At 38.9% G+C, this 27934-nt stretch overlaps 1 protein-coding gene and 1 long non-coding RNA gene across 2 annotated transcripts; both read left to right on the forward strand.

Annotated features, from left to right (window-relative positions):
* FAM162A (family with sequence similarity 162 member A) lies at positions 1–27697 on the forward strand. The gene is made up of 5 exons (XM_025475443.3): positions 1–176; positions 18344–18466; positions 20522–20630; positions 23910–24018; positions 26389–27697. Exons 1-5 carry the CDS (start codon positions 143–145, stop codon positions 26479–26481), a joined length of 468 nt encoding a protein of 155 aa, XP_025331228.1. The 5' UTR covers positions 1–142; the 3' UTR covers positions 26482–27697.
* On the forward strand, positions 183–13901 carry LOC125754244 (uncharacterized). The gene is made up of 2 exons (XR_007407923.1): positions 183–332; positions 13293–13901. It is a non-coding gene; the product is annotated as an uncharacterized LOC125754244 (long non-coding RNA).
* Positions 27698–27934: the final 237 nt, after the last annotated feature.

Here is a 27934-nt window from a genome sequence, read left to right on the forward strand (position 1 = left end):
CGCCCCCGGCCTCGGGTCGCCCAGGCCCTCCCGCCCCGCCCGCGCAGTCAGGCTCTTTCCCGTCCCGGGCGCTTGGTGACATTGAATGCGGTCGCGCCGTCACCGGCCGGGAGGCGCTGTCGGGTCGGCGGAGTAGGCGGCCATGGGGAGCCTGCGCGGCCTGCGCCAGGTGGCGGGTGAGACGCGGGCCGGGCTGGGGGCGGTTGGAGGTCGGGGAGTCCTCCTGCCCGCCGGGTCTGGTGGTTGCTCGGTTGCATCACGCAGCCCCAGGTGGCTCGGAATCCCACCCCAGTGACCACAGAGCGAAGGCTGAGCGCGCAGCGGCCGAGCAGGTAGTCGGGGTTGGCCCACAGTGACCGCCGCGCCTGGCCCTCCCGCCAACTTAACGGGCCCTTGCTCCCAGACCCTTATCGCCCCCATATCCCCGGTTCCTAATGCGCCTGCCATCCCCGGGACTCCCCCATTGCCTGGTGGGTTCAGCCTTCTGCTCCAGCCTCTCCTGTCCACAGCTCTGAGTCTCCCCAGCCTCCCCACAGTTTCAAGAGTTTATCCCTGCTCTCAGAGAAAATCTCAATCTGAGTCTAGGGTTTCCCACGCACTTAGTGTCTGATTAGCAAAGGAATTTAAGGTCTTACAGGATAATGGGGGGGGGGGGTGTTGCCTAAGATAGGGGGTACGTTTCTTACAAGCAGATCTGCAGTTAAGTGCTTTGAATTTTGTTGAGGAAAGTGTTCTATAGAATCTGCAGTTTATTTTTCTAGTAGGCATCTGCGAAATGGGTATTTGAAGTCAGAATTTAAGTTGTCGTCTTGGGGAACCAGCGGAGCCTTTGCTTAGTAGGGACTGAGAAATCAGAGTATTTGCTGCTTGACTTTTTTCTAGGCACCAGGGCAAATCACTTTTAAGTCACCTTTGATAAGGTATAATGACTGATCTTTTATTCCGTGGTGACAAATTACGAAAAAGGTATTTATTTCCAATTTTAAAGGAAGAATCGCCCCCAAATTTGCCTATTGAAATAGTGTAAATACACATTGCAAGTGTACATGAAGTAACGTAAAAAAAAAAAAATTATCTTTTGTGTGCTTATTTTGTGTTCCAATGGAGAATGGACTGGAAAACATGTCTCAAACTGAAGAATATTATTTACTTCCTTTAAAGTAAACGTTCCCTCCACTAAAAGAGATTGATTTAATTGATTTATTTAGCTTTGTGGAAGTAATTTACCTAAAATCTTTTGTGTACATCCTACTGACCTGTTAGCTGTTACAAGGTAAGTGAAAGAATCATTGCTCCGTAAAAAAGCTAAAATAGACGGAGTGACAGAGACTTTGACTACATCAGAACTAAGACCTTAGAGTTTTAAGCAGTTTTATCTTCCTGCATTGAAAATATATTTATGCATTATAAAGATTCCAAAGCCTCTCTGCAGACTTCTGATATTTAAGAACTTCACTATTGGGCACTCAAAACAAAATTCCTTGAGCAATTAAAGAACAATGTATTGTATTCCAGATAGATCCACTTGAATGTTATATGAAGAACTCTTAACAAAAGATCTTCTTTGAATGTCTGATGTTTTGTGAGCAACTAAGCAATCTGCCCTTTCACCCACTTGTGGCCGTTTTATAGTTACATACTTTGACATACATTATTTTACTGGATTGATTTCTTATAGTACCCTTCTTAGGTAAATCTTATCATCCATCCTCCAATGTACAAGTGAATAAACATAGGTCAGATGGTTAAATGACTTGTTCAAGATCATATAGCCATAAAATGTTAGAGCCAGGAGATGAGTAAGTACCATCTAATTCAGGAACTTGTGCTCTTTGTTTCAGTCAAGCGGTTTATTCAGGATATGTGTGTGCCGTATATGTGTTTGTCATGGCTAATTGAGTCTCTTTGATGTGAAATGGGAGAGTCATGAAATGCAGATTTACTTGTGAAGTGGAAGCACACATTTATGTGCAAATAGGTTTTCAAGTAAGAAGAATGATTTATCAGGCGATCTTAACCAAAGGAATGGCAGATCAAATAGAAACCATCTATGCATGCATCACTTATCCAGGATATTATTTGGAATAAGGTACTCACTCCAGGTGAGGGAAATATCAAATAGCTAAAGTGGGCTTTAAATAGTGTCCTTTAAACAGTGGGCCTTTTTAAAATTGTTTGTTGGAAATCTTTGCTGTACTTTCTTAGTAAACAGAATATAGATTTTGATGAGCTTGAATTTATCATTTTGCAAATGTAGGTATAGATATAGGTCAAAGTTATTAACTTGTAAAGGTTCTTGGATCCCTTCACAGATGAGCGGTCCTGTGAACCTCTGCAATTATGTTCATATTTTTATGACTATATCCTTGTTTTGGGAAGAGAGGATCCATAGCTTGCATACATTCCTTAGAGCAGTCTGTGCTCTTTAAGTTAAAAGGCACTGATACAGGGTGCCTGGGTGGCTCAGTCGGTTGGGTGTCTGCCTTCAGCTCAGGTCATGATCCCAGGGTCTTGGGATAAGCCTCACATCAGGCTCCCTGCTCAGCTGGGAGTCAATTTCTCCCTCTCCCACTGCCTGCTGCTCTCTCTGCTTGTGTTCTCTCTCTCTCTGTCGAATAAATAAATAATTTTTTTTTTTTTTTAAAAAAGGACACTGATACAGTGATTTGGAACTAAATGGCTACTGACCCATACTCCTGTGGGTTTCATGAGCGTAAAGACTAAATTGTTTTTACTAAACCTTAGCACTTATCAGTGTCCAGCTCAGAGTAGGCAGACAGTAGATATTCTTTGGAATAATTATTTTTAATTATTTTAAATAATTATAATTTTTTTAAATTAAAAACTTAAAATTATTTTTAATAACACTTATTACATTCTACAGAATAGTTATCAGGTCAAAGGAATGGAATGGCTTTACAAGAATGTTTCTTCACACCTTCAGAAAAATTTTTGTTGTCCTAAACTTCGACTCGGCAGATTTTAAAATGATTTTATTATCATCATTATTATTCCAATACAATGGATCATGGATAGCAGCCTCTTTGTCAGTTTAACTGACATTCTACAGCATTAGAATCCAGAGATAATGTGGGACTCATGTAGTCTAGTCCTCTAATTTTATTGGTGAGGAAACTTAAGGCCTCAGAAGGGAATTGACTTGGCTCCAGAAGAGTCACCAATATCTCCTGGCTCCTATTCTGATTTTATTTCTCTTACATTCTGTTCCTTCATTTTCCTGTTTGTTCTTGCTAACCAACCCTAAATAAGTACATGCCCATTTTTACTGTTCTTTGGCTTTGCTTACCAGTCCCTCCAGGTCTTCTCAGAAGGTTTTTATTGAGCACACACTGTGTGCCCTGTATACTATGAAAGCTCTAAAGTTAATGGACTCCCACTCTTCTAGGGCTGGAGTTTGTTGCAGTGAACAAGTATATAATACATCGGGAGAACTTATGTAAGACAGTATATATTAAGTTCTAGATTACAGAACAGATTTTAAGTGCTGCCATGGTGCCATGGAGCCAGGTCCTCTTGGCTTTGTACAAATATTTTCCCAATTAGTTATGTTAACATTGGTAGCTTAAAATCTGCTATGGTGAGGGTTATTGGCAAACACTACAAAATCAGGGCTTTTCCCCGTTGACTTCCTCCCAAGAACCAACATACCACTGGCTTTAGGGAAGAAATAGAAGTATAGGTTAAAATTACTGAAAGCTCCGTTGAAACAGAAGGCATGGGAGATAGACAAGAGCAGAGGTAGGGGCAGTAATGAGTCTGCAGGGGATATGAGGGGAGAAAGGGTAGTAGGGAGAAAGGATTACCTTGGATTTCATCAGGAGGTAATAGATAAGGTGTGCCTTTTGAGGGTTTTGAACCACTTGAATTTGGGCAAAAAGGAAGCCTTCCAGCAGAAGTCATTAAGGAAACATTTTTGGAAAATGTACATGGTTGCTGCATACAACATGAATAGTTACTACCTGTGAAGATATCCATGTGTGAGATGTTGATGGAAATGACAACAAAGGAATATATCTAGGAAGTGTCTTAAAGAAATTAGTGGCTCTGTGTAAATCAACCTCTGGACAGGTTGATTTAAAGAAGATGCAGTTTTTGAGTGTAGAGGACTGAAGGAGTGTTGCCCTGTTGTCTGAAATAAGAAAGTTAAGGGATACTGCTGTGGCAGAGAGGGTCATGCACTACTGAGTGGTAGGTGGCATGGATTTACAGGTGAGTGTGGGGCCTCTTAGTCAAAGACCAGGGGACAAAGAGGGAGTCCTCCCTGAGACAGACAAATGTGGGATAGAGGCAAAGACTAAAGACTGAATCTTGGAGGCCTGACACAGTGTAAGGAATAGGAAGTGGCAAAGGACATTAAAGATGTACATCATGGCGGTCAGAGATGAAGGCAGAGAATGTGGCAGTATAATGTAAGGAGGGAAAGAGGCCTTGTAGGGGGCTGAGATCAGTAGAGTCAAACGGCTTCAAAGATGGAAAGAGTAGAATCAACTGAGCTAATGATGAGATTCTAAAAAACACAGTCATGGGACTATAAAGAGATCACTAATGTTAGAGCAATTTTAGTAAAACGAGTGGGGGAAGAAACATTATAGTAAAATGTGTGGGTGGTGAGGCTAAGGTAGTAAATTGAATATATGGCACTTATTCAGTCATTCGAACAATGAAACGAAGATTAGTATTTTATTTATAGAACTGTTGAGAACAAGTGATTGTTTTGTACAAAATAGTGTACCCTCAGAACGAATGTGGTATGAGGAGACAAGGACTTGCATCAACTGGTAGAAGTGCAAATCAGTTCTGCCTCTAGAAAGCAACTGTTCTGTTTAAAATGGCTCATCTTCTCTAACTCTGCACTATCTAGAAAGCAACTGTTCTGTTCTTAAAAGGGCTCATCTTCTCTAACTCTGCACTATCAGGATTCTACAAAAGAAAATAATCAGAAATGCCCTCAAAGGTTTATGTAGAAAACTGTTCATTTAGTGAAATTGGGAAACAAATCCAGCCAAGGGAATGGTTGAATTCAGGTTATATTCAGGTGTTAGATGTTATATAGCCATCAAAAGTATTTTTTAATTTGTATGTTGGAAAAGTGTTTTGACATAAGATGCAGTATTTTTTGATTATGAAAAATGTATATGTTATGTACGAGCATAGGAAAAATCTGGGGAGGACATACCGGGATGTTATCTCTGGATGATATGGTTATAGGTGTTTTTATTTTTCTTCATACTTTTTTTAAGCTTCCAAATTTTTTTGTAATGAGCAAGTGTTACTTTTATAATTTAAAGCTTATTTTTTTAAGAGCAGGGAAAGAGCAATGTCTGAGTGGCTTAGTAGATTGAGCTTCCAATTCTTGGTTTCAGCTCAGGTCATGATCTCACGGTTGTGGGATCGAGTTCCACTTCTGGCTCTGTGCTCAGTGCAGAGATGCTTCAGATTCTCTCCCTCTCCAGTAAATAAATCAAATCTTAAAAATCAATCAGACATTAGGTGAGAAAGGGGCAAAGGGAAGGATCTAGAGATGGTGAGGTAAGTTTAGTACAACATCCCTTCCTTCACTAGTTTAAAGTGCAGGAAAGCCCAGTGTTCTTGCAAGTCTGCGGGGAAGGATGAGAAAACAGATGGAAAAATAGGGAATTTGTTTGTGTCACAAAGATTTAGGTCAACAGCTAAAGCCAACAGAGTTTCAGATAACCACTGCTGGGAATGGGCTGGAATGTTGATAGAGGGGGGAAAAATCACCAAGAAATGGCCCCATCTCACTAAAATTTGGGCACCAGATTCATAGAATCGCAAGACTTTTTCCATTGAATTTCCTCCCCACTTAAAAACTGGCCAGGTTTCAAAGGTTTATTTATAAATCTATTTTTTGAACTCAAAAAATTTTTTCCCATAGAAGCAATGTTACAAATAGTGATTAGAGTTCTAGCCAGCCCACAAAAGTCCATAATGTCAATCTCTCTTGCCATTTTTCCTTCCGTTTGTCAGGTCGTGCTCTTCATTGGGTCCTGTCTTATTTTCTTTTCACAATCCCCTTGAACTACAGTGTTACGACACTGTCCAAAAGGAGGATTCCATATATATGTCTTCCTACTCCCTTTACCCCTACTTATCCCTCAGCCCTGGCCCATCCTGCATTCTGGACTCCTATTTACTTACGAAATCACCATTGTTATTGTTGTTTTCCTGCTTGAATCTTCTCTACCTGTCCCCAAATCCTTGTGGGAGTTTTTCAGACAAAAGGATTCTCACTGTGGGAAAGCATGGGTAGGTACAGTAACCAGAGACAGAGTGAGTTAGGACAGTGTCTTAAGTTCCAAGCTCTAGAACATCAGCATGGACCTTATTAAGAAGGCAGTTAGGTTTGTGAGCAATGGGAGCCTGGCAGGCAGATTTGGAAGTCTTTGTTGCATATAAGAGCTGGGCAAATCAGAGTTTGAAACCAAAAAATTCCATCCTTTTTAGAATAATTGCAGGAAATATCAAGCCTAATTATTGGGAAAGCTCAGGGTAAGTTAGTTATCTCAGGTTCATTCATTTGTTTTGTTGTGGCCAGCCTTTAGAGTAGCCCAGCTTTGCTTCTAATGTGGAAACTAAATCAGTGGTTCTCTAATTTAAATGAGCTCTGAGTGGGAATAAAATATCTAAGTGGGATAATTACCATAATTTAGTCATTCTTCCTTCTAGGTCTACTGAGCAGTTATAAACATTCGACATATAATTTCATCATAATTTTTAAATACAGTATTGATTAAAAGGTGAATGTGTATGAGCTTTGCAGTGGTCAGGATAAGCATACATTTAGCTTTGTCCTCCTGAGACTTAAAATTGATCTGATTCTCAACACAAAAATAAAAATGCAGACTCAGATTCTGTAGGTCTGGGGTGGGAGCCAAGAATCTGCATTTCTAACAGGCTCCCAGGTGATGTCGACCACATTTGAGAATAGCAAGGTGTGACAAGATACATACCAACATGTATAATTTTCTCATCTCATTTCCACCAACATAGTCAGATGCCTTTATTTTTAGTCCACCCTGAATTGGGAGCATTTCCTACTGTGCCCTTTCTTTTTCTGTCTCATGCCAAAAGCATATTGGAGTGCAAGTGAGTGAGAGTGACAGTTTTATAGGGATAATATCATATTTTTAAAATACTGGGATGCCTGGGTAGCTTAGTGGTTGAGTGTCTGCCTTTGGCTCAGGTCATGATCCCCAGATCCTGGGATCAAGTCCCTCATCGGGCTCCCTACAGGGAGCCTACTTCTCTCTCTGCCTGTGTCTCTGCCTCTCTCTTTATAAATAAATAAATAAAATAAATAAATAAAATCTTTATAAATAAATAAACTAAATATCAAGTAAATATAAAATATCCACAAAACATGTATAAAGTAAAAACAAGACATAATTAATACCCGGGATCCCTGGGTGGCGCAGCGGTTTGGCGCCTGCCTTTGGCCCAGGGCGCGATCCTGGAGACTCGGGATCGAATCCCACGTTGGGCTCCCTGCATGGAGCCTGCTTCTCCCTCTGCCTGTGTCTCTGCCTCTCTTTCTCTCTCTGTGACTATCATGAATAAATAAATAAAAATCTTTAAAAAAAAAAAAGACATAATTAATACCCAGGTACTATGTTTTAGAAATATTATTTTGGAATAACTTTAATTTATAGAAAACTTGCAAAGATAGTATGAGAGTTCTGTTTACCTCTCACCCAATTGCCCCTAATGTTAACATCTTATATAACTATAGTATATTTGTCAGAACTAAAAAATTAACATTGGTCTATTACTATCAACTAAAGGACAAACTTTATTTGGATCTCAGCAATTATTCTACTGATGTCCCATTTTCTGTTACAGGAGGTCACATCATGTTTCGTTGTCATGTCTCTGACAATTTCACATTCTTTGATTTTGGTGATCTTGATAATTTTGAAGAATACTAGTCAGATATTTGTAGAATGTCTTTCAATTTGGGTTTATTTGATGCTTTCTCATGATGAGACTAGACTGGGTTATGGGTTTGAGGACAGAATAACTAGCACAGAGGTCAAGTATCCTTCTGACCGTACATGATATCCATATGACCTGTGACTGATGATTTTAACCTTGGTCACTTTGTTTCTTCCTTAAAAAGTTACTGTTTTTCCCTTCCCATACTCTGTTCTTTGGAAACAAGTCACTGAGTCCAACTCACACTTTCCCACAAGGGGAGGGGCAATCCAGGAAGGAAGATTATCTACATATATTTGGGATTTTTTTTTTTTGTATAAGGAAGATTTGTCCCTTATCCCTCATTTATTCATTTGTTATTTATATTAATATGGATTCATATATTTTATACCCTAAATTGTAATCTTATTACTACATTATTTTGTTGTTCAAATTATTCTAGGTTAGGCTCTATGAGATCAGCTCCTGTGTCCCTTTGTATGGCCCCTATCCAAAAACATCCTTGTGTTTTTTTGAATACTTCCTCACTTTCTGGCACTACAGGGTATTCCAGACTCATCTTGTATTTTCTCTTCTCCAGTATAAAATCAGACTTTCCTTAAAGAGCTTACATTTTTCTTAAAGGAGCCCTAGTTCCTTTTATTAGATAATGGTATTTAGAAATCATTATCTGGGCACTGAGTGTGTTTGTTCCTACTGAAGATTGTAGGCCCTCCCACTGGGTAGAGCTAGGAAATATATGCATGTATAGTGACCCATGTGCACACATGTACTTAGGAATATGTCCATATCTCATGTCTGTCATTTCATACACATAAATATATACAAATAACATATAAATAAATATGTTAATAAATAGCTATGTAAAGAAAGGAGTTAATACTGAATTCTTTGACTGATCCATTCGTTCTAGCCTTCCACCCTTGCTTTTGGAACTCCTTTCTCTGGGGTCTCATTATCTACCATTTATTTACTTATTTGTTCAATCCCAGTACAGTTGTAAAGTAGTTTCGGGATTACTAACCCATGCTCCTCTAAGAAACAAGTTTGCCAACTAGAGTACAGTGTTTAATGTATAGTTCTTTTTGTCTTGAGTCTTACAGTTTCCAGTCAAAATGATGTTTTTCAAAGTTACTTAGGTCAGCTGCTTTTCCATACCTTGAAGGTTGTGAGGCTAGGTCATGTCATACATTTCTGATACATTTTGATACATTTGTCACAGTCTGCATTCCATCCTGGGATTCTCCAGCATCCTGGTTGATAATTTTAAAATTTGAATTTATTAAAGCTCTTTGTGATGTAGTTTTATGGGTTTTGACAAATGCCTTTATTTATTTATTTATTTATTCATTCATTCATTCATTCATTCATTCCATTCATGAGAGACAGAGAGGGAGAGACATAGGCAGACGCAGGAGCCTGATGTGGGACTCAATCCCAGCACCCTGGGATCATGACCTGAGCTGAAGGCAGATACTTAAATAACTAAGCCACCCAGGTTCCCCATGATTTTATTTTTAAGCAGATCATTAGCAGCCTTCATAGTTACCAACATACTTGCATCACACTTGGCTACTGATCTTCATAAAGGTTAAATTCGGTAATCTAAAAACCTCTTTCTCCCCCAGCATTCTTTCAACCTTCATTTATCATGTCTAAGGTCACATCACTGATGATTCTCTCAAGGAATGTCTTGAAAGATTCTGAGGGAAAAAAAAAGGCATCTTCACCTCTCTGCACTGTCCATCATGGGGCTGGAAAGGCTTTTTAGGGAAAGGAGGGAACAACAAGACAAAAGCTAGTACTTGAGCCAGCTTCATTCCAGCTGACCCACTACAGCCTCCAGCTACTAAGGTACTGTTTTTCAATAACACAATAACTGTAGCAGCATCACCTGGAAAATTGTTAGAAATGGAAATTCTCAGGTTCCACCTGTATTCACTGGATCAAAAACTATGGAACTGGGTTCCAGTAATCTATTATAAATCTTTTGGGTAATTCTGATGCACACTTAAGTTTAAGAACCTCAACTCTAGGTTAACCAGCCGTTTGTCAGTCACATCCTTAGAGGCAGCAGTGAGGGTTCATCTTGACTTCCTGCTAGGGCCCTGGGAATACAGAACTGGTCAGCCAGGGGCAGGCTGCAAGTGCAGCCAAAGGTTCAAAGGGCTGTTTTTCATTTGGTTTGTATGTTTGTTTTTAATTGTGATTCACCAGAGGATGGAAAACTTCTGGCTTGGATGTCTATAGGGGAATATATATTATCTCTTTGAGACAGAAAAGGAAGTCTTAATGATACTAAAACTTTTATTTGCTTTTATTTTTTTGTAATTGCAAAATAATTGAAATCATATTAAGTGCTTCACAATTTTCTTTAGTGATGCAGCTTTTTAAAATTATTTTTTACATTTGTTATTTCTAATATGTATAATATGATCACATTTGCTATGTTTTAATCAACAGTTATACTTTAGGGAGGTAAAAATTATTGGCATCCAGTATGAAGTTGTAGTAAGAAAAAATTGGGAGGGGGACACCTGGGTGGCTCAGCAGTTAAGCATCTGCCTTTGGCCTAGGGCATGATCCTGGAGTCCCAGGATCAAGTCCTGCATCAGGCTCCCTGCATGGAGCCTGCTTCTCCCTCTGCCTGTTTCTCTGCCTCTCTCTCTCTCTCTCTCTCTCTCTCTCTCTGTGTCTCATGAATAAATAAATAAAGTCTTAAAAAAAAACGTTGGGACATATTTTCTGATCTAGGTAAACCTCTCATGCCTTCACATCCCTGTTTTCCACCTGTACCCTAGATACTTCTATGATTTCAAATCTTCCCTTATTATGTTCCAACCACACTGACCTCCTCTTTGTGGTTCCTAGAACCACCGTAGGGCCTTTGCACTTAAAATTGTTTCTGTGTGGAATATCCTGCCACTAGATATCTGCATAGCTAGCTCCCTCACTTCCTTTGCAAATGGCATTCTCAAAGAGAACTTACCCTAATAGTGTACCTAAAATCTCACACACATACCCCATTCCAAGCACACAAACATTGCACTTCATGTCATGTCCCCAGTGTTCATTTTTCCTCAGGCATTTACTAACTATACGTGTGTCTGTATATATATGAATATGTGTATATATGCGTGTGTGTGTGTGTGTGTATATATATACTTTGTCTTCAGTAGAATATAAGTTTTACTAGCATAGATTTTTATGTTTTGTATATTGTCTAGAACATTGCCTAACACATAGTAGGTACTCAGTTATTATCTGTGAAAAGAGTATCTCTAAACATGATTTATATCACTGATAGTAATTAGGGGTACATGATAACATTTTTGCCTTATTATTACCCAAACTGAGCTGAGAGGCACCTTGTCTTCTATTCTCCAAAATTGCCTCTGTTCTAATTAAGACGGAGGGGGAAGGGCAATACCTAAAGAAATAATTACTGACCTTTTTGCTTCCTGTGGACCTTGTAGCTCACTACCAGTTAACTTTGTTCCTTTCTGTCTTAGTGCCTGCAGAAAGGAATGGGGCAGGATGGTGCACATGGGGCTTATAGATTACAGTAAATAAGGGGTTCTCTGGGGAAGACAGAAAAGTCCTGGAGATGGATGGTGGTGACGGTGATACAACAGTGTGAATATACTTAATGCCACAGAACTGTACACTTAAAAATGGTAAAAATGGGATCCCTGGGTGGCGCAGCGGTTTGGCGCCTGCCTTTGGCCCAGGGCGCGATCCTGGAGACCCGGGATCGAATCCCACATCGGGCTCCCGGTGCATGGAGCCTGCTTCTCTCTCTGCCTGAGTCTCTGCCTCTCTCTCTCTCTCTCTCTGTGACTATCATAAATAAATAAATAAATAAATTTAAAAAAAATGGTAAAAATGGTAAATTTTATGTATATTTTACCACAATTAAAAAACAGAGTGGTTCTGAAAATGTAGTTTCAAATCATTAGTAGCAGCTTCATAGGAACTTGTTAAAAATGCAGATTCCCAACCCTCACCCCAGAACTATTGATTCTAAACTAGAGGTGAGTGTCCCCAGTGCTTTATGTTTTAATAAGCCACTCACGTGGTTCTGGCGCACACTGAGTTTGAGAATCACAGCATTACAGAATTTTGTTTTAATCCCGAGAGCTATAAAAAGTTATTGTAAAGTTTTATAGAATTCTTCATGCCCTGGTAACTGCATAAAATTACCTTGGCGAGACATTTTGACTACTTTAGGGGTAAAATTGAAAAGTGGTATGGAAATGTTTTGAAAAGTACTGGTTTAATTAAGTAGTGCTTCAAAAAACAAACTTAAAATTTAGAGTGCCTACTGTGTTTCAAGAATCTTGCCAGATGCTTTCACATTTGTTTTTCCATTTAACCCTCAAAGCAGTCCTGGTGCAGTAAATACTATGTTATCCACATTTAAAAGGAGGAAAGAAGAAGCAGAGATCATTTATACTGTAGTTGATCTACTTTCCTCCTGGTGCACACTTACTGCCAATAGGTGGCACTAGTGGGGTGGTTTCCCAGACCTGGGCAAGGCCTTATGGCATTACAGATTTAGAAAATGAAATAAATGTGGCCCCTTATGAAAGAAATCAGACAGCAAATAACCACAATCTTTACATAAACAGAGGTCCCAATTTCTGGTATGTAAGAGGACCTCTGAAAACCCACTCCTATATAAAAGCGATGAAAACACTGCCAAAAATTCTTAAAATCAAGTTTTTCAGAACTAGAAAATAACCAGAGGCTTGTGACAATCTGAGTAGCATTTATCCAAGAAAAATGACTTAAACATAGTGAGAACAGCAAACTTTATAATAGCTTTAACAGTTTTCTGTCTCCTGTCAGCTTCACAGTAGCCTTGAAAATGAATAGTCTCTCAATCACAGTAACTATGAAAACCCGCAGTTTCTAGCAGGCACTGAGGAAGGCAGAATGGATTTGGAGCTCCCTAAAATCCCCAGCCCCCAAGACCTGCTACAATTTGCTTGTCTGGCACTTCTCTGGAAACTCCCACTCACTGGGCTTGCCTTTTTTTCCACCTGACTCAGCGAATTCAGTGAGAACAGCTTCTCCCCACCCACCCCGAGCATACTGCAACAGGCTTGCAAAGCCCTTTGGCAAAAGCTGGCAAACTTCTTGGTGGAAGGCACTGAAGGAGGTCTCTGCCCAGTGATTAGCTAATCACTAAGCGAACACAACGTACATGGAAGACAAGGGACTATAGATTAATGGAATAGAATTGAGAGTCCAGAAATAAACCCTCACATTTATGGTCAATTGCTTTTCTATATTGTGCCAAAACAATTCAACAGGGGGAAGAAGAGTTTTTTCAACCAATGATGCTGGGAAAACTGGATATCCACCTGCAAAAGAATGGAGTTGGAGCCTTTCCACACACCATATACGAATATTAACTCAAAATGGATCAGACCTAAATGTTAAAGCTAAACAAGAACATTCTTAGAAGATAACATAGAAATAAGTTTTATGACCTTGTATATGACACCAAAAGTTCAGGAAACAAAAGAAAAAAATAGATTATTGGACTTCATCAAAATTTGAAACTTCTGTATTTAAAGGACTTAATCAAGGTAGTGAAAAGACGGGACACCTGGGTGGCTTGGTGGTTGAGCATCTGCCTTCGGCTCAGGATGTGATCCCCGTGGGATTGAGTCCCACATCAGGCTCCTTGGATGGAGCCTGCTTCTCCCTCTATGTCTCTACCTCTCTCTCAGCCTCTCTCTGTGTGTCTCTCATAAATAAATAAATAAAATCTTTTTTAAAAAAGATAGGGAACAACCCATGAAATGGAGGAAAATATTTGCAAATCATAGATGTGGAACTTGTATCTGAAAATTATAAAGAACAGAAGGCTATTGAATAAAAAATCTTTGTTAGTTACCAAAAAGGGGGGGGAGTGGATAAAGAATTCTCACAACTCAATAATAAAAAGACAGCCCAGTTCAGAAATAAGGAGGGGAGCTGAATAAATATTTCTCCAAGAAGATACACAATTAGCCAATAAGCAGGTGAAAAGATTCTCATCGTCATTACTCCTCTGTAGAAAAATCCAAATCAAAACCATAGTGGGATAGACTGCTTCACACATGCTAGGATGGCTTCTATCAAAAAACGTAAATGTGGACCAGGATGTGGAGAAATTGGAATCCTTGTATGTTGCTGGTTGAAATGTAAAATGTTGTGGCCACTTGGAAAACAGGCTTGCAGTTCCTCAAACGATTAAACACAGAGTTACCAGTACGACCCAGGAGTCTCACCTAAGTATATGCCCCAAAGAAGTGAAAATAAATGTTTACTCAAAAACTTGTACATAATTTTCCATATCAGCATTATTCTTAATATCCAAAAAGTAGAAACCACTTACATGTCTATTAGCTATGAACAAAATCTAGGATATCCATGCAATGGAATGAGATTTGTCAGTAAAAAAAAAAAGTACTAATAAGTACTACAACATGGATGAACCTTGAAAACATGCTGAGTGAAAGAAGCCAGTCTTAAAAGACCACATATTACATGATTCTGTTCATACAAAACATCCAGAAATGTCTATATTTTCAGAATATGCAAATCCATAGGGACAGAGAGTAGATTAGTGATTTACTAGGGTTGGAGGGAGAAAGAAACAGGAAGTGACTTAAATGTATATGGGGTTTCTTTCTGGGATGATGAAAACCTTCTGGAATTAGATGGTAGTGATCAGTACACAACTCTGTGAATAAGCTAAAAATCACTGTTGGATTTTTAAAAGGTTGAATTTGGGGCACCTGGGGGCTCAGTTGGTTAAGTGTCCTACTCTTTAGTTTGGCTTGGGTCATGGTATTAAGGGTCATGGGGAGTCTGCCAGAGATTCTCTCTCCACCTCTCCCTTTGTCCCTTCCCTCCCCTCAAGTAAATAAATAAATCTTTTTTTAAAGGGTGAATTTTGTGATATAGGGTTATGTGTCAATAAGTGTTATCTTAAAAATCTTTACACAAATATAAACATAGGCCCGTATAAAATCTATAGTAATATCTTTTAATTGTTACATTAAAAATTTTTTTAACAGCAAGAGAGAAAAAGTGAATAAACCCTGCTGCTCACCAGCATTGTGAAGTCCACCTCTAACCATATTTTACTCCTATCCCCTCTTTTGCCTCCCCTTATTGCTCCAACTCTGAAGCTATAAAGATATCCAAGTTGGGAGTTAGGGACTGCAACGGTACAGACTATTTGTCTACTAACAAACAGATTTTTAAAACGACTTGAGCTTTTCTGTGAGCTTTTATCCACATAGCTGTGAGAGCACATTCTTGCTGCATTAAAGACAAGTCTTAGGCATTCCTTTTTTGGTCACCCCAGCATCACTCAGTGCCTGGTCATTAATCAAATTTATCACTGGTGGTGCCTTTCCAGTTTTCTTTTCTGTTCCATTGTGCTTAATAGCACTCATCTTTTTCTGTGTTCTAGGTAGCTAGGGATTTTCTAATTCTGAATCCGATACCAGCCTTGGTCCCTCTTGTACCATGACTCCCATACTCAGAATCACCCTCCTTTTCTCTCACCCTCATCAAAACTATTTCTGGCTGTCTCTGCTTTGAATTCTGATTATGACTGACTTAAAATTTTCATGCTAATAAGGCTGAAGGTGAAAATGGCTAACTGAAATTAAGTTTTTTTAAAAAACATTTATTGTCATTTTAGAGCATGAGCGAGAGGGGCAGAGGGAGAAGACAAGAGAATCTCAAGCAGATTGTGCTGAGTTCAGAGCCTGATGAGGGGCTGGATCTCAGGACCTTGAGGTCACCTACCTGAGGTGAAACCAAGAGTCTGGGCACTTAACCAACTAGGCACCCCCTGAAACTAAGTTCTTTAGCATACATTTGTTTTAGGAATGAATGCATTCCCTAGTTTTGTTCACTGAGAAGGCATGGAAACAATGACAATCTCAGTAACAATGAGCCTTCCCTAAGGCATCTCTAAAAATACTTCCTCTTTAAAGGAACCAGAGCACCCTAAAGGAATGTCTGATTCCAAAGCAGGGGCAGGAAGCATTCAAAATGAATCTGGACCATCATGTCAGAAAGTAAGGAAGCTGCCAATGATCACTGAGCACACGCTGAAAGTACTCAGGAGCCAACATAAAAAGGTCCCTAGTGACTAAAAATGGGAATATCTGAGCATTAAAACAAAGTGACTGAAATGGGCTGGAGTACATGTGTTAAATAAATTGCAGGGATCCCTGGGTGGCGCAGCGGTTTAGCGCCTGCCTTTGGCCCAGGGCGCGATCCTGGAGACCCGGGATCGAATCCCACATCAGGCTCCCGGTGCATGGAGCCTGCTTCTCCCTCTGCCTATGTCTCTGCCTCTCTCTCTCTCTCTCTGTGTGACTATCATAAATAAATGAAAAAAAAATTTTTTTTTAAATAAAAATAAAAATAAAATAAATTGCAAGAGTCCCTTATGTTATTTTTAATTATTTTTTAAAAAGAGTTCTCCACTTATCCTAGAGAGACAGAGTACGCGAGCACACGCACACAAGTGGGGCTAGGGGCAGAGGGAGAGACCCTTCAAGCAGACACTGTTGAGCACAGAGCCGGACATAGGGCTCAGTCCCACAACCCATGAGATCATGGCCTGAACCAAAACCAAGAGTCAACCCTGAACCAACTGAGCCACCCAGGAACCCCCCCTTATGTTATTTTTTTTCCCTTATGTTATTTTTAAACAAAATATCACTTGTGGAGGCTGCAAGGAAAACAATTTGTGAATTTGAAAACTGGTAAATGGAAAGAATCAAGCATTTATTCCACATTTCTTGTGGATTTTACCTTAGGATAATCAAATAGTTACTGTAGAATACTTCGATTTTACAATTCATATTGAAACAGCAGATCTAGGTAACAACAATGCTTAAAACATCAAAGGAAAGGTTGGTGGACAATTTTATAAGGGTTGAGTCAGAATAATAGCATCTACTGATTAATCTTAATATCACAAAAAGACAAAATTGATGTATGCCTCTTGGTGTGATACAGTAGAGAATACACAGTATCACCTATGGCCTATTCTTGCTAAAAAATCTAATTTAAATCTGCTGAAGCCTCAACAATCCGCTTACAAGAAAAAGAATTTAGAAGAGTATGTTAACGTGGGGATACAATCAGCAAAATCCTAAATGAGGGAAATTCTATAGAACTAATGACCTGTTTTTTTCAAAAAATGACAAGAAAGAAAGGAAGGGGAAACCTATACAGGATGTATCAACCATATTCAGTGTGTACCTATTTAGAATAAACCAACTATTTAAAAAAATTAGGAGCCCACTGGGGAAATACATTATTTGATCATCATATGCTATATCAAGGATATAATATTTTTTAGTTAAGCTAATGGTATTCCAGATAATGATTTTGAAAAGTTGCTGTTTTGAGATGCATACTGAAGTATTTATAGATGAACTAATTAATAGGATGTTTGGGATTTGCTTTAAAATAATTCAGTTGGGGGTCACCTGGGTGGTTCAGTCAGTTGAGTGTCCAGCTCTTGACGGTGGCTTAGGTCATGATCTTTAGGGTCATGAGATCAAGTCCTATGTTGGGCTGTGTGTCCAGTGCAGTCTGCTTGAGGATTCTCTCTCTTCCTCTCCCTCTAACCCCTCCCCCAACTTGCTCACTCTGTCTCTCTCAGGAGAGACATAATTCCTCTACTTCCTACATAATTCAGTAGGAAGTAGAGAGTGTGGGTGTTCAGATGAAACCGTATTTATTGGCCATGTGTTGTTAATTGTTGACACTGGGTGGTGAGTACATGGAGATTTATAATTCTGACGCCTTTGTGTCCTTAGAATTTAAATTTTTAAAATTATATATTATATATATAATACAGTTTTATATATTTTTAAAATATATAGTTTAAAAATTTCACAAAATTCATGACTATACCTAAAGTTGATTTCCAGTTGGAAAATTTTGCCTTGGGTGGAAAAAGGCTTTCTAGAGCCCCTTGCTGGCCACTGCACCCTACCCAGAGTTTACCAGAGTAGTATTGGCAATTTGACATCTTGGTTTATTACTTGTGGGAGATTCTAATCTTTACCTAAACTGCTGGGTGCTATAATATGTAATATTTCCACCAGAACCATTGTTATAACAAGATACATGTAAGAAGTACTTTTATAAAATAGCTGAAATTAACAGCATCAAGTATCATATTTTAAATATGTGTATCCTACATAGAGAGTAGCATTTTCACTTTTAAAATGAGTTAATTTTTATAGATGAAATAATACTCTGTAGGCATTTTTCATTTTGAGACAACATTAGATTTTCTTTCTCTGAAACGTTTTTCTGTCTTTTATAGGAAGTTATTTTAGGTTATATGAAAGAGGTGCTTCTTCATCCCTAAGACTTACCAGAAACTCTGCTTTGAAGAGAATAAATGGATATTGTGCCAAACCACAAGAAAGTCCAAAAGCTCCATCCTGTAAGTTTTTATTCATTTTTCTTGTTATAGACTAAGCAGCTCCAAAGAGTGAAACTACATGGAATCAAAAGAACCTAAAAGGTTGTCCCAGGGGCTCTGACATCCTCTCCTATTTTGTAGTCCATCCCTCCTAAATTATACTTATATTGAGTCCCATAAAGCAATGCTTTCTTCATTTTCCTCATCTGTCACTTTTAACCCTTGCTTCCAGGATTATGTTGAGTTTTTTGTTGGAGAATAGGTGCACCAAAGTAATAGTGATCTAGAAATGGTCTTTTAAGGAACCCCAAAGAGGAACCAAATCAGGAAATGATATTTTGGGTACAGTATAAATAGTGCTAGCCTTGGCTTGGGCATTAATTTCAGCCATCATTATTAGTCTTTTTACTAACTTAAATCCTGGTCACTGTCCATGTGGAAAAAAGGAGCATAATATATAAACTGTAGGGTCCCCTGAGCTATTTGCTTGTTAATTCTTAATAGGAATATACTAGGGTCAGGCAGATCTTGGTAAATAGAAAAAAACTATTCTCAAAGAATATTTATCAAGAGCTTAAAAATGTTTGTACCCTTCAACCTGATATTGCATTTCTGGTGATTGATCCTTGGAAATAATCCCTATATGTGGAAAAAGCTTTGAGTGTAAAGATATTCTCATTTTTTATATATAATAGGAAAATGAGAACTAATCTAAATGTCAGATAATCTGGGAATGATTAAGTATATATGTTAGATCTCCTTGATGAGATTGTGCAGCTGTTTGAAATGGTGCTTATAAATACCATGTACTGGCATGGGAAATGTTTGTCCTAATGTCAGTGAACAAAGCAGGATATAAAATTTTATATCCTTTATAAGCACAGCATGATACACATATAGATATATACACATATAAATCCCCATACTTACAGGGATAAGACTTCAGAAACACTACCAAAATAAGAATACAGTGATTCTGCTATGACAGGAGAATTGGAGATATCTTTTTACCTTTTTTCCATCTATGCTTTCCAAATTATCTTTAATGTACTTAAAAACAAAAATGGAAAAACAACTATAAAGCTATGCTAGAAGGGTTAAAAGATAAAACTACAGCAATGTATTTCTATATTTCTGATCCTCTTCTTGCCTTCAGTTCTTCATGGATTTTTTTTTTCCTGAGGGACTTTGTAGTTCCTTTTGCTGCTGCCTTCTGATTAAGTGGAAAAAGCAGCACAAGCAAAGGTGTGGGGGTAGGAATGAGCGTGTCCTGTAGGCAGAGCCAAGGAGGTGGTCCTTCTGCAAGAGATGCAGGCAGTACATAGAAGTTAGATGAGGTTATCTCCAGGGTCCCTTCCAACCCTGACAGTCTGTGATTCCCTAACTTTTTCTGCTCCTTCAGTGACTTTTTTGGAAGACACTCTCTCCCAGTCTGTGATCGTGTACCTTTTTGTTCATCTGCCTCTTTGCCGTCCTTAATCACCCTCCAGATTCTTTCAGTCATCTTGAGATGGACTTTTTTTGTCTCCGTTCTCACCATTACAGCTCCAGTTCAGACCATGTCACCTCATTCTTAGATTACAACCCCCCATTTGGACTTGCTGCCCACTCTAGCCTATCTTTCCCTTCTCTCTCCCATCTATTATGCAGATTAATCTTCTAAAACATTACCTTCTTCAAAATATACAGTGGTTCCCAAATCCGGTTTCAAAAGCTTAACCTGGCATTCAGGGTCTTTTGTAACCTTATTTTACCTTATAACCCTTTTCTTCTAGTGAAGTCAAGTAAGCTTCTCTTTGTTCCCTTTTAATTCATCTTTACCTTTATATTTTTGTTTAGGGAGTTCTTTGAACTTTCAATGCCTAGGAAATTAGGCTTTTATTTTACCTCAGTCCTCAAAGACTTTTGGAACCTCATTTGAGAAATGAGGCATCCTAAGAAATCATTCAAATAAAGCTCTAGTTAGCTTGAGGTTTCTCAATGTTTCTGTTTCGTGAATAGTTAAAAATAGTATTTTTAATTGCTAAATTTTAGTCATAACCTCAAATAAGATAACTTGTCTTGTTTTTCTCATAGACACTTACAGCCACAGAGTGCCATTACACAAACCTACACATTGGGAGAAGAAGATCCTGCTGTGGTCAGGTCGCTTCAAAAAGGAAGATGAAATCCCAGAGACTGTCTCGTGAGTGCTGAATGTAGGGGTTACAAGCAGCTTTTCTTTCTCGCTGATATATTTCAAAAGCAAAGCAGTTCCTCTGAGTCTATTTAAAACCTTTCAACCAAATTTTAGAGTAGTTTTCACTTCACTAAATGTTTCCTCTTTGGTGGGTACTTGCAGTAAAAACAGTTGGACAATCTTGTGTCTTATCATAGATACCTTATGTTGTGCCTCTCAGGTACTCTGAAGTTAACTGATTGATTCCTCTCCTAGCTACAGAAATGTGACTAAGCAGTGATGGTCACTGTTCTTAGCTTATTTCTAATCTGGGTCTATCACATACCATTTACAGTTAATAGTTATATTCTATAAAATCCACTTAAATATTTAACAATAGGCATAAAAGTATTTATGAGCAACATATCCTCTTTTCGGGATTCCAGAACGCATGCTTCCTATCCCTATCACCAACTTCCTTAAATCCAGCCCTGGTTGGGATCTTGGGACTTTATTTTAGAGTCTATGGATGAGTATAGATTTCCCAACCCCAGGCTATCAACATTTTGGGCCAGATAATTCTTTGTTGTTGGGAGCCATTGTGTACATGATAGGATATTGAGCAGCACCCTTGCTTGGCCTTTTCATCCACCAGATGCCAGTAACATTGAGTTTTAACAGTGAAAAAGGTCTCCAGACATTGCCAAATGTCCCCTAGGATGACAAAAAATAAAAATAAATAAAACACCCCTGATTGAGAACCAGTGCTCTAGCCCAGTGTTAAAGACCCCGATTGCTTTGCATCTTGGCCAAGAGAGATTCTGAGAAGTAGGCGCCATCTCTCCTGTGGGGCATCATCCTCTTCAGAGATAAGGACTTGGGATAAAGCTTCTAGACATTCCTTTCTGGTAAGAAACTATTCTTGGACCTTCTGGCTTCTGGTTTTGAGGCATGATTTTAAAAGTTCATTCAGGGTATCTTTTCCCAGAAAAAAGAGTTATCTGCTTTTTGTTTACAACGGCTTTAACAGGGCCATTCTACTTCTGTCAAATAGCACATTATTTTCACTAAAATTATTTAAGCAGGAAAGCCCTGGTCCTTCTTAACTAAAGTGACAGTGTACTTTCCTGGGAAATAAGAGCAAGGTGGAAATATCAATGATATTAATTTCTTGGCTATGTCTTAATTTCTTCCTGAATATTCTAGCAGAAAACAAGCTGCTGTATACTCATGGCCTACCTAATAGGTGCCAGATAGACTTTGCCATGAAACACCTTCCTCAGTCTGCCTTGCAGGTCATTCCAAGATCCTCCTCAAGCCCAAAGTAGTACTTACTGAGTCACCCTAGAATGTTCTGCTCTGGGCCTAGGCAAGTGTTCATCCTTATGCTGGTAGTTCTGAACAGGTACTGCTGAACTTGCCCATTCTGATTGCTTTCTGTAGAATGGAGGGCAGCCTCATGATCTTATTTAAATGCATTTTACTTTTTTAATGTAAAATACTCAATGTATACTACTTCTTTTTAAAAAGTTTTAAATTTTTTAGGGAGCACAATGACACAAGAGCAAGGGTGGGAAGGTGCAGAAGGAGAGAGAGAATCCTAAGCAGGCTCCATGTTCAGCATGGAGCTCAATGTGGAGATGGATCTCATGACCCTGAGATCATGACCCGAGCCAAAATCAAGAGTTGGACGCTTAACTGAGCCACCCAGGCATCCCAAAATGTAAAATACTTCTAATGAAAAGTAAAATATATTATTTTCATGAGTATCACAGCACTTATGTTGGACATGCCAATTCATATAACATGTTGTCAACATGGGTAGTTTGTGGTTGGCGGCCTCTCAGATGCTCTCAGTAGAGCAACTCATGGTCCTTAGCAGTTGTCCCTGGGTCTTCCCACCCCCCTGCAGGCCCAGCTTCAGTGCCTGGAGAACTCTGTTCACATTGCTGCCTCACTGGGTTCCAGCTCTCCCATCACAATGTATATGCTTTCAGGGTTCTCCTACCACCTGCAAAGCCTGGACCCTGTGCCTCCTAGATGGCAAAAAATGTACTTTTTCCCTTCTGATTTCAAAAGTAATGTGTTAAAAATTTGGGGAAAAAAGAAAGGAAAGAAGTTAGCACTTTCATCCCATCACCTAGAGATAATCAATTCCTATTTACACCCCTACTGAGTAGGCCAGTGCTCTTTCCAGGGTCCATTTGGACTCTTCCTGCCCTGCCCTGAGGATCTACTAAACTCAGAACCACACCTCACTGCCTATATAACAGAATCAAGGAGGAGTGGCCTTCTCTTTAGACTCTTCCTTGGTAGGCCTCTTAGCTTTCACACAATGTTTGGATTCAACCCTCAATTTTCTGTTAAGGTACATGGATCTGTATTCAGTAGACAGGTTCAGAGAGGTACATGCCAAAGAGCACAGTCTCAGGTTAACTGTCACGCAATTTTAGCAAAACATTAGTTAAAAGGTAAACATTAGGGGAGCATTGCTTAAAAGATTTTTGTGCTGTTCCAGATATTCTCTGGAATCTAAGTATTAGATTTAGATTATTAAGTCTATTCCTGGTTCAAGGCAGAGAGGAAAAACTTGGGTGTAAATAGCACATTGTTTAACTTCCTCTTACATTTTCTGAATTGTGATTTGTGTTGAAATGTATAAAACTCAACGAAGCTCATTGTAGCACCTGTTGCCAGGATATTGTTAGACAATCACTGTATTGTATAAGATCTTCTTAAGAACCCCAGGGAGAAACAGCTCTTGGTTTTACTTTTAGCATTGGCCGCTAATGTGAAACTTGAAAGCCAAAATTGGGGGCCACCATCACAAGCATAGATTAATATACCGTGCCTTTCCCCCCGCTTTTTTTCTTGGATTAACTTTCTTATTTTTATTTTTTAAGATTCTATTTATTTTTTCATGAGAGAGAGGCAGAGACACAGGCAGAGGGAGAAGCACACTCCATGCAGGGAGTCCGATGTGGGACTCAATCCCAGGACCTGAAGGCAGATGCTCAACTGCTGAGCCACCTAGGCATCCCTTGGATTCACTTTCTGTCTTCATGCTTTCTTCTCTTTTTTCTTACTTTTAAGTTTGTGTTATCTTATTGGATTTTATGTAAAAGTTTATAGTGAATTGTGAAAATGTTTCATCTTCTCCAAAATCCTCCAAGATCTCCAGGCCCTGCATCCTTTTTTCTATTTATAGGTACCATTTCACTTCTGATTTGTGGGACACAGTTTTATTTCCTACTGGCAACTTCATAAAGGAGTTAACTTTCTCTCATGCTTTCCTTGTGCTATTAGGTTTGAGATGCTTGATGCTGCAAAGAACAAGATCCGGGTGAAGGTTAGCTATGCAATGATTGTCCTGACAGTGGCAGGATGCATCTGGATGGTTATTGAGGGCAAGAAGGTAAGAGTGGACTTCCTCTGTCTGTTTTCTACAAAGGATATAAAAGAAATCAGGGGTTGACCCTTGAATTTATTCTTTAGGAGGCTACTTTCTACATGAGAAATGGTAAGAAACAAAATGAGAAACAGTAGAGACAACCTGGGATATTATGCCTGGGGATAAATTGCAAGTTCTTAATTTTGGCAAGGTAAAGGACTAAATTAGTTTTGTATAAAGTTAAAAAAAGGGGGGGGGGTAGTTATCACAGATGTCATAATATGAAACCAGAAAAATATCACTGTATTTAATGATGACACCTGTATGTCTGTATAGCACTTCTAGGACATGGGCATATTTATCCACACTGACCCTAGTGAGCATTCTAGTCACTGTTCTTTCCTTGAAGGTCGGCCACACTGGGCCATGTGTTTAAGGATAATAGATCCTAAATAAGTACATAGGAATTTAACTCCAAAAATCTGTTTTAACCCAGATCATTATTAATAGCTATCATTCATTGAATACTCACTGTCTTCTAAGCACTTGGCTCTTTTTTCATTTGAACCTCACAATAGTATGGCAAAATAGGTACGATTATTAGAACCTCACTGATAGATGAGGAAACATAACTTCGAAAGCTCTGCTCACTTGCCCAAGATGACACAGCTCCTAAATGGCAGAGCCACAGTTTGAACCTAGACCTAATTGAGGTGATAGTAAAATTGCTCCCACTTATCAAGTGCTCATTATATAGCAGGCATTTATTAAACTCATTCAATCACCACAATATCCTAGAACCTAAGCAGTAGGTTCTCTTATTATCTATACTTTATAAGAGGAACCTGCAGCTTAGGGATACTGAATCATTTTCCCAAAGGCACATAAGTGGCAGGATAAAAATTTAGAGCCAAGTTTGCAAGTTTTCAGACTCCTATAATACTATCTTGTGATTAAAATATAGGGTTTTTTTAAAAAAATATGCAGCAGCACTGATCATACCCCTATTTTAATACCATGTCTAATTCTATATATTACAGCTTCCACATGCAAAGAGATGTCTTATATCTATTATGAGTTATTAAAAGGGTTTTTCTATCAACCCAGCAGTAACTGACTTCCCTTATTCCCAGTGAGTACAGAATAAAAGGAAATGAACTTCTGGCTCTCTGTAGACTTTTGGAATGGAAAATACTGACCATTTAGACTAACCTTACAGGAGCCTGAAGGACAAGTGTGCAGGACTGGGTGAAGTTCTTTTGACATTTCTGTCTACCCCACTTCAGATTTTCTTCTGGCTTCCTCTTTGACTTCTCATGCATAGCTCTCAGACTGAAACCTACAGAAGCATGTGGACAGGACATAGGGGTTTCTAGAATTCCAAGAAGTCTGCGTTACTTATGTATACTTGATTATACTGAGTCTAAGTACTCGAGAAGTAAGTCACCTCCTGGGATTTCTTCTAGCCTCATCTAAGGGTATACACCATATACTCTAAAAGTTTCTCTCCCTTATATGCCAGAAAACTATCTTATTTGTTTTACATGGAACTGTCCGTTTCTTACAAGTTGGTAAATGCTACTGGAATGCTATTTAGACGAGAGAAATTACCTTGTATGCTTTATCCTATCAACTTAGCATTCCCATTCTCTCCCTTCCCATACTTAATTCTTTACACGTGAAATTACATAGGTATAAGAAAATCCCACCTTATATATAGGGTGCTAGTTTCATTTATCTGGCATAAAACTTTTGAAACTGGTCTGCTTATGTAAGCTTCACAGGCGTGTAACCGGTCACATGGAGGGAAACATGGGAGGAGGATGGTTGCCTCTCCCCCACTGCTACTTGTGGTCAAGGGATGGATAGCGGGATAGATACTGCTCAGTCATTAGTCTCAGTATTTGGTGAAGTCTGGGATCGCCAAAGCTCAGTATTTTTGGTAAAAGAGGAGTAAGGAGTTAGAAGGGTATGAAAGTATAAAATAAGTTGGGGAAGGAGAAATGGTAGCAACAAAGAAAAGTGGAAGGAAAAAAAGGATAGAAATGGAAATAAAAGGGCATTCAATACTAAAGAGAGGAAAAAAGAGAAAAGATAAAGGAATAAATGATAAGGGAAGAAAGCAGATTTAAAGGAACGGGCCAGAAAGAAAGGGAAGGTAGAGGGTGTGGCATTTCTCTCATGCTTGACTGGATGGCATTTCTCTCATGCTACAGGACTGTGAAGCATCAGAGGAAGCAGAAGGCACAGCAGGGGCTTCTGTGCTCAGGGTGTCCACGGTAGATCATTCTGGGCCTGCAGTGCCCTAGTTAATCTGTTGACATTGGTGCGGCGTAATGACAGCCTCCCCAAACCTGCATAAATAATCACTTACTCAAATTTGTTTTACTTTAGGCTGCCAAAAGAAACGAGTCCTTAACAAGCCTGAACTTAGAAAAAAAAGCTCGCCTGAGAGAGGAAGCAGCTGTGAAGGCCAAGACAGAGTAGCAGTGGTATCCATGCTGGCTGGACTTTGAAAATGCAGGAATAATGTTGCAGCATTAGCCTGTATTAAAAGAATATGGTATGAGGATTCATTTCATGAATCCAAAGTGTGGTTTGCACAGACTTATAATTTCCCTATTTCTGCTATAATGGTACAAATAAATTTCCTTTAAGAAATGTCAAAGAAAAAAAAAGAAATGACTTGTCTTATGTTTTTGTGGCTTTGATCCGGGTTAAATGCAGCCTTTCAGCTCTTGGAGAAAATGAAGAATGGGGCAACTGATTTAAACTTTAGTATTAACTCTCCTTTAGAGAGTCAGATACCGTATCTTACTTTACTTCCCATTACCAAAGTGACTTCCTCTGTAGAAGCCAAAATGGCTTCTAGTTCTGTATTTCTCTCTCTTGTGTACTCATTTCTAGAGAGATAAGGAAGGCCAGCTGAGTATGCCGCCTAGGTACATCCTGGGGAGCTAACCACCCCAAATGCCAGAACCCCGCAAAGCAGCTGGATCATACTCTGCCGTCTTGGGGCATGCTGGCAGACTGAGGCTTATCAGACAGCAGTCTTGGAAAAGGTCCCAGTAGGGTGATGAGAGTCTGGCCATGAGTTTCTGAGAATTCTGAAATCCCAGCACTTGGGGCCAGCACACACCTTCTACTCTATGGCTTCGAACTCCCAATTAGTCCTTTTGCTTTTACTTTTACACTGAATTTCTCAATTACAAAAATCTATCAAATGCATTTTTCTTACAAATGTTGAGAGATAAGCATTGGCACATGGTATGTATTTCATTTACACTTTGGGATGCCAGCCTGTCTCATACTTAAGTATGGATGCTGGTTTCTATTTTAAGAATTTCTTATATTCTCACATGTCTCAGGAGTATTAATGGCTGAGAAGTCCTCATCCCAACCTGCTAATTGTCTTCAGAGGATTATTACAGATAGGAAGTAATATATGCAGCTGTATCGCACCACATGGAATTTCATAATCTGATGATGTTAATGATGTTTGTTGATATACTTTAGAGTAATCTGACCTTGGCTTTTTAGATATCAAGTTCTTTGATTTTAATCTACTTCTTTAAAAAATAAGTAGTTTTCCTTCATAGAATACTACCATTTTTAACTACTAAAGAAGTATTTTAAAGTGTTATCTTGGACATTTATTGTAAAAAAGTTTCATTAAACCAAAACTCCCACATGTTAAAATGAACAGCAAGAATTTACATGATCATTTCTCATTTTGTGTCATTCTCCTATTCAGTAACTTAGAGTACCTACCTAAGTTTACCCATTATATGCTACTAAACTCAAAATCAATCATTTGCGTATATACCTTTTGACTTCTGTTGTTTTGTCAGGTCATACACAGAATTCTAGCACCATGGAAGAGAAAAGAAGTTTGGGGTGAGAGGCTCTTATGTTCCCAAAATATGTAACCTAAAAGCAA

This window comes from Canis lupus, chromosome 33, assembly GCF_003254725.2.
Source record: "Canis lupus dingo isolate Sandy chromosome 33, ASM325472v2, whole genome shotgun sequence".
In the NCBI taxonomy this organism is placed as follows: domain Eukaryota; kingdom Metazoa; phylum Chordata; class Mammalia; order Carnivora; family Canidae; genus Canis; species Canis lupus.

Excerpts from the sequence above, each read along its gene's own strand:
- FAM162A (XM_025475443.3), top strand. The coding sequence starts at position 143 with ATGGGGAGCCTGCGCGGCCTGCGCCAGGTGGCGG. Across the intron at positions 177-18,343 it reads CGGCCTGCGCCAGGTGGCGG|GAAGTTATTTTAGGTTATAT; the intron begins GTGAGACGCGGG and ends TGTCTTTTATAG. Across the intron at positions 18,467-20,521 it reads AAGTCCAAAAGCTCCATCCT|ACACTTACAGCCACAGAGTG; the intron begins GTAAGTTTTTAT and ends TTTTTCTCATAG.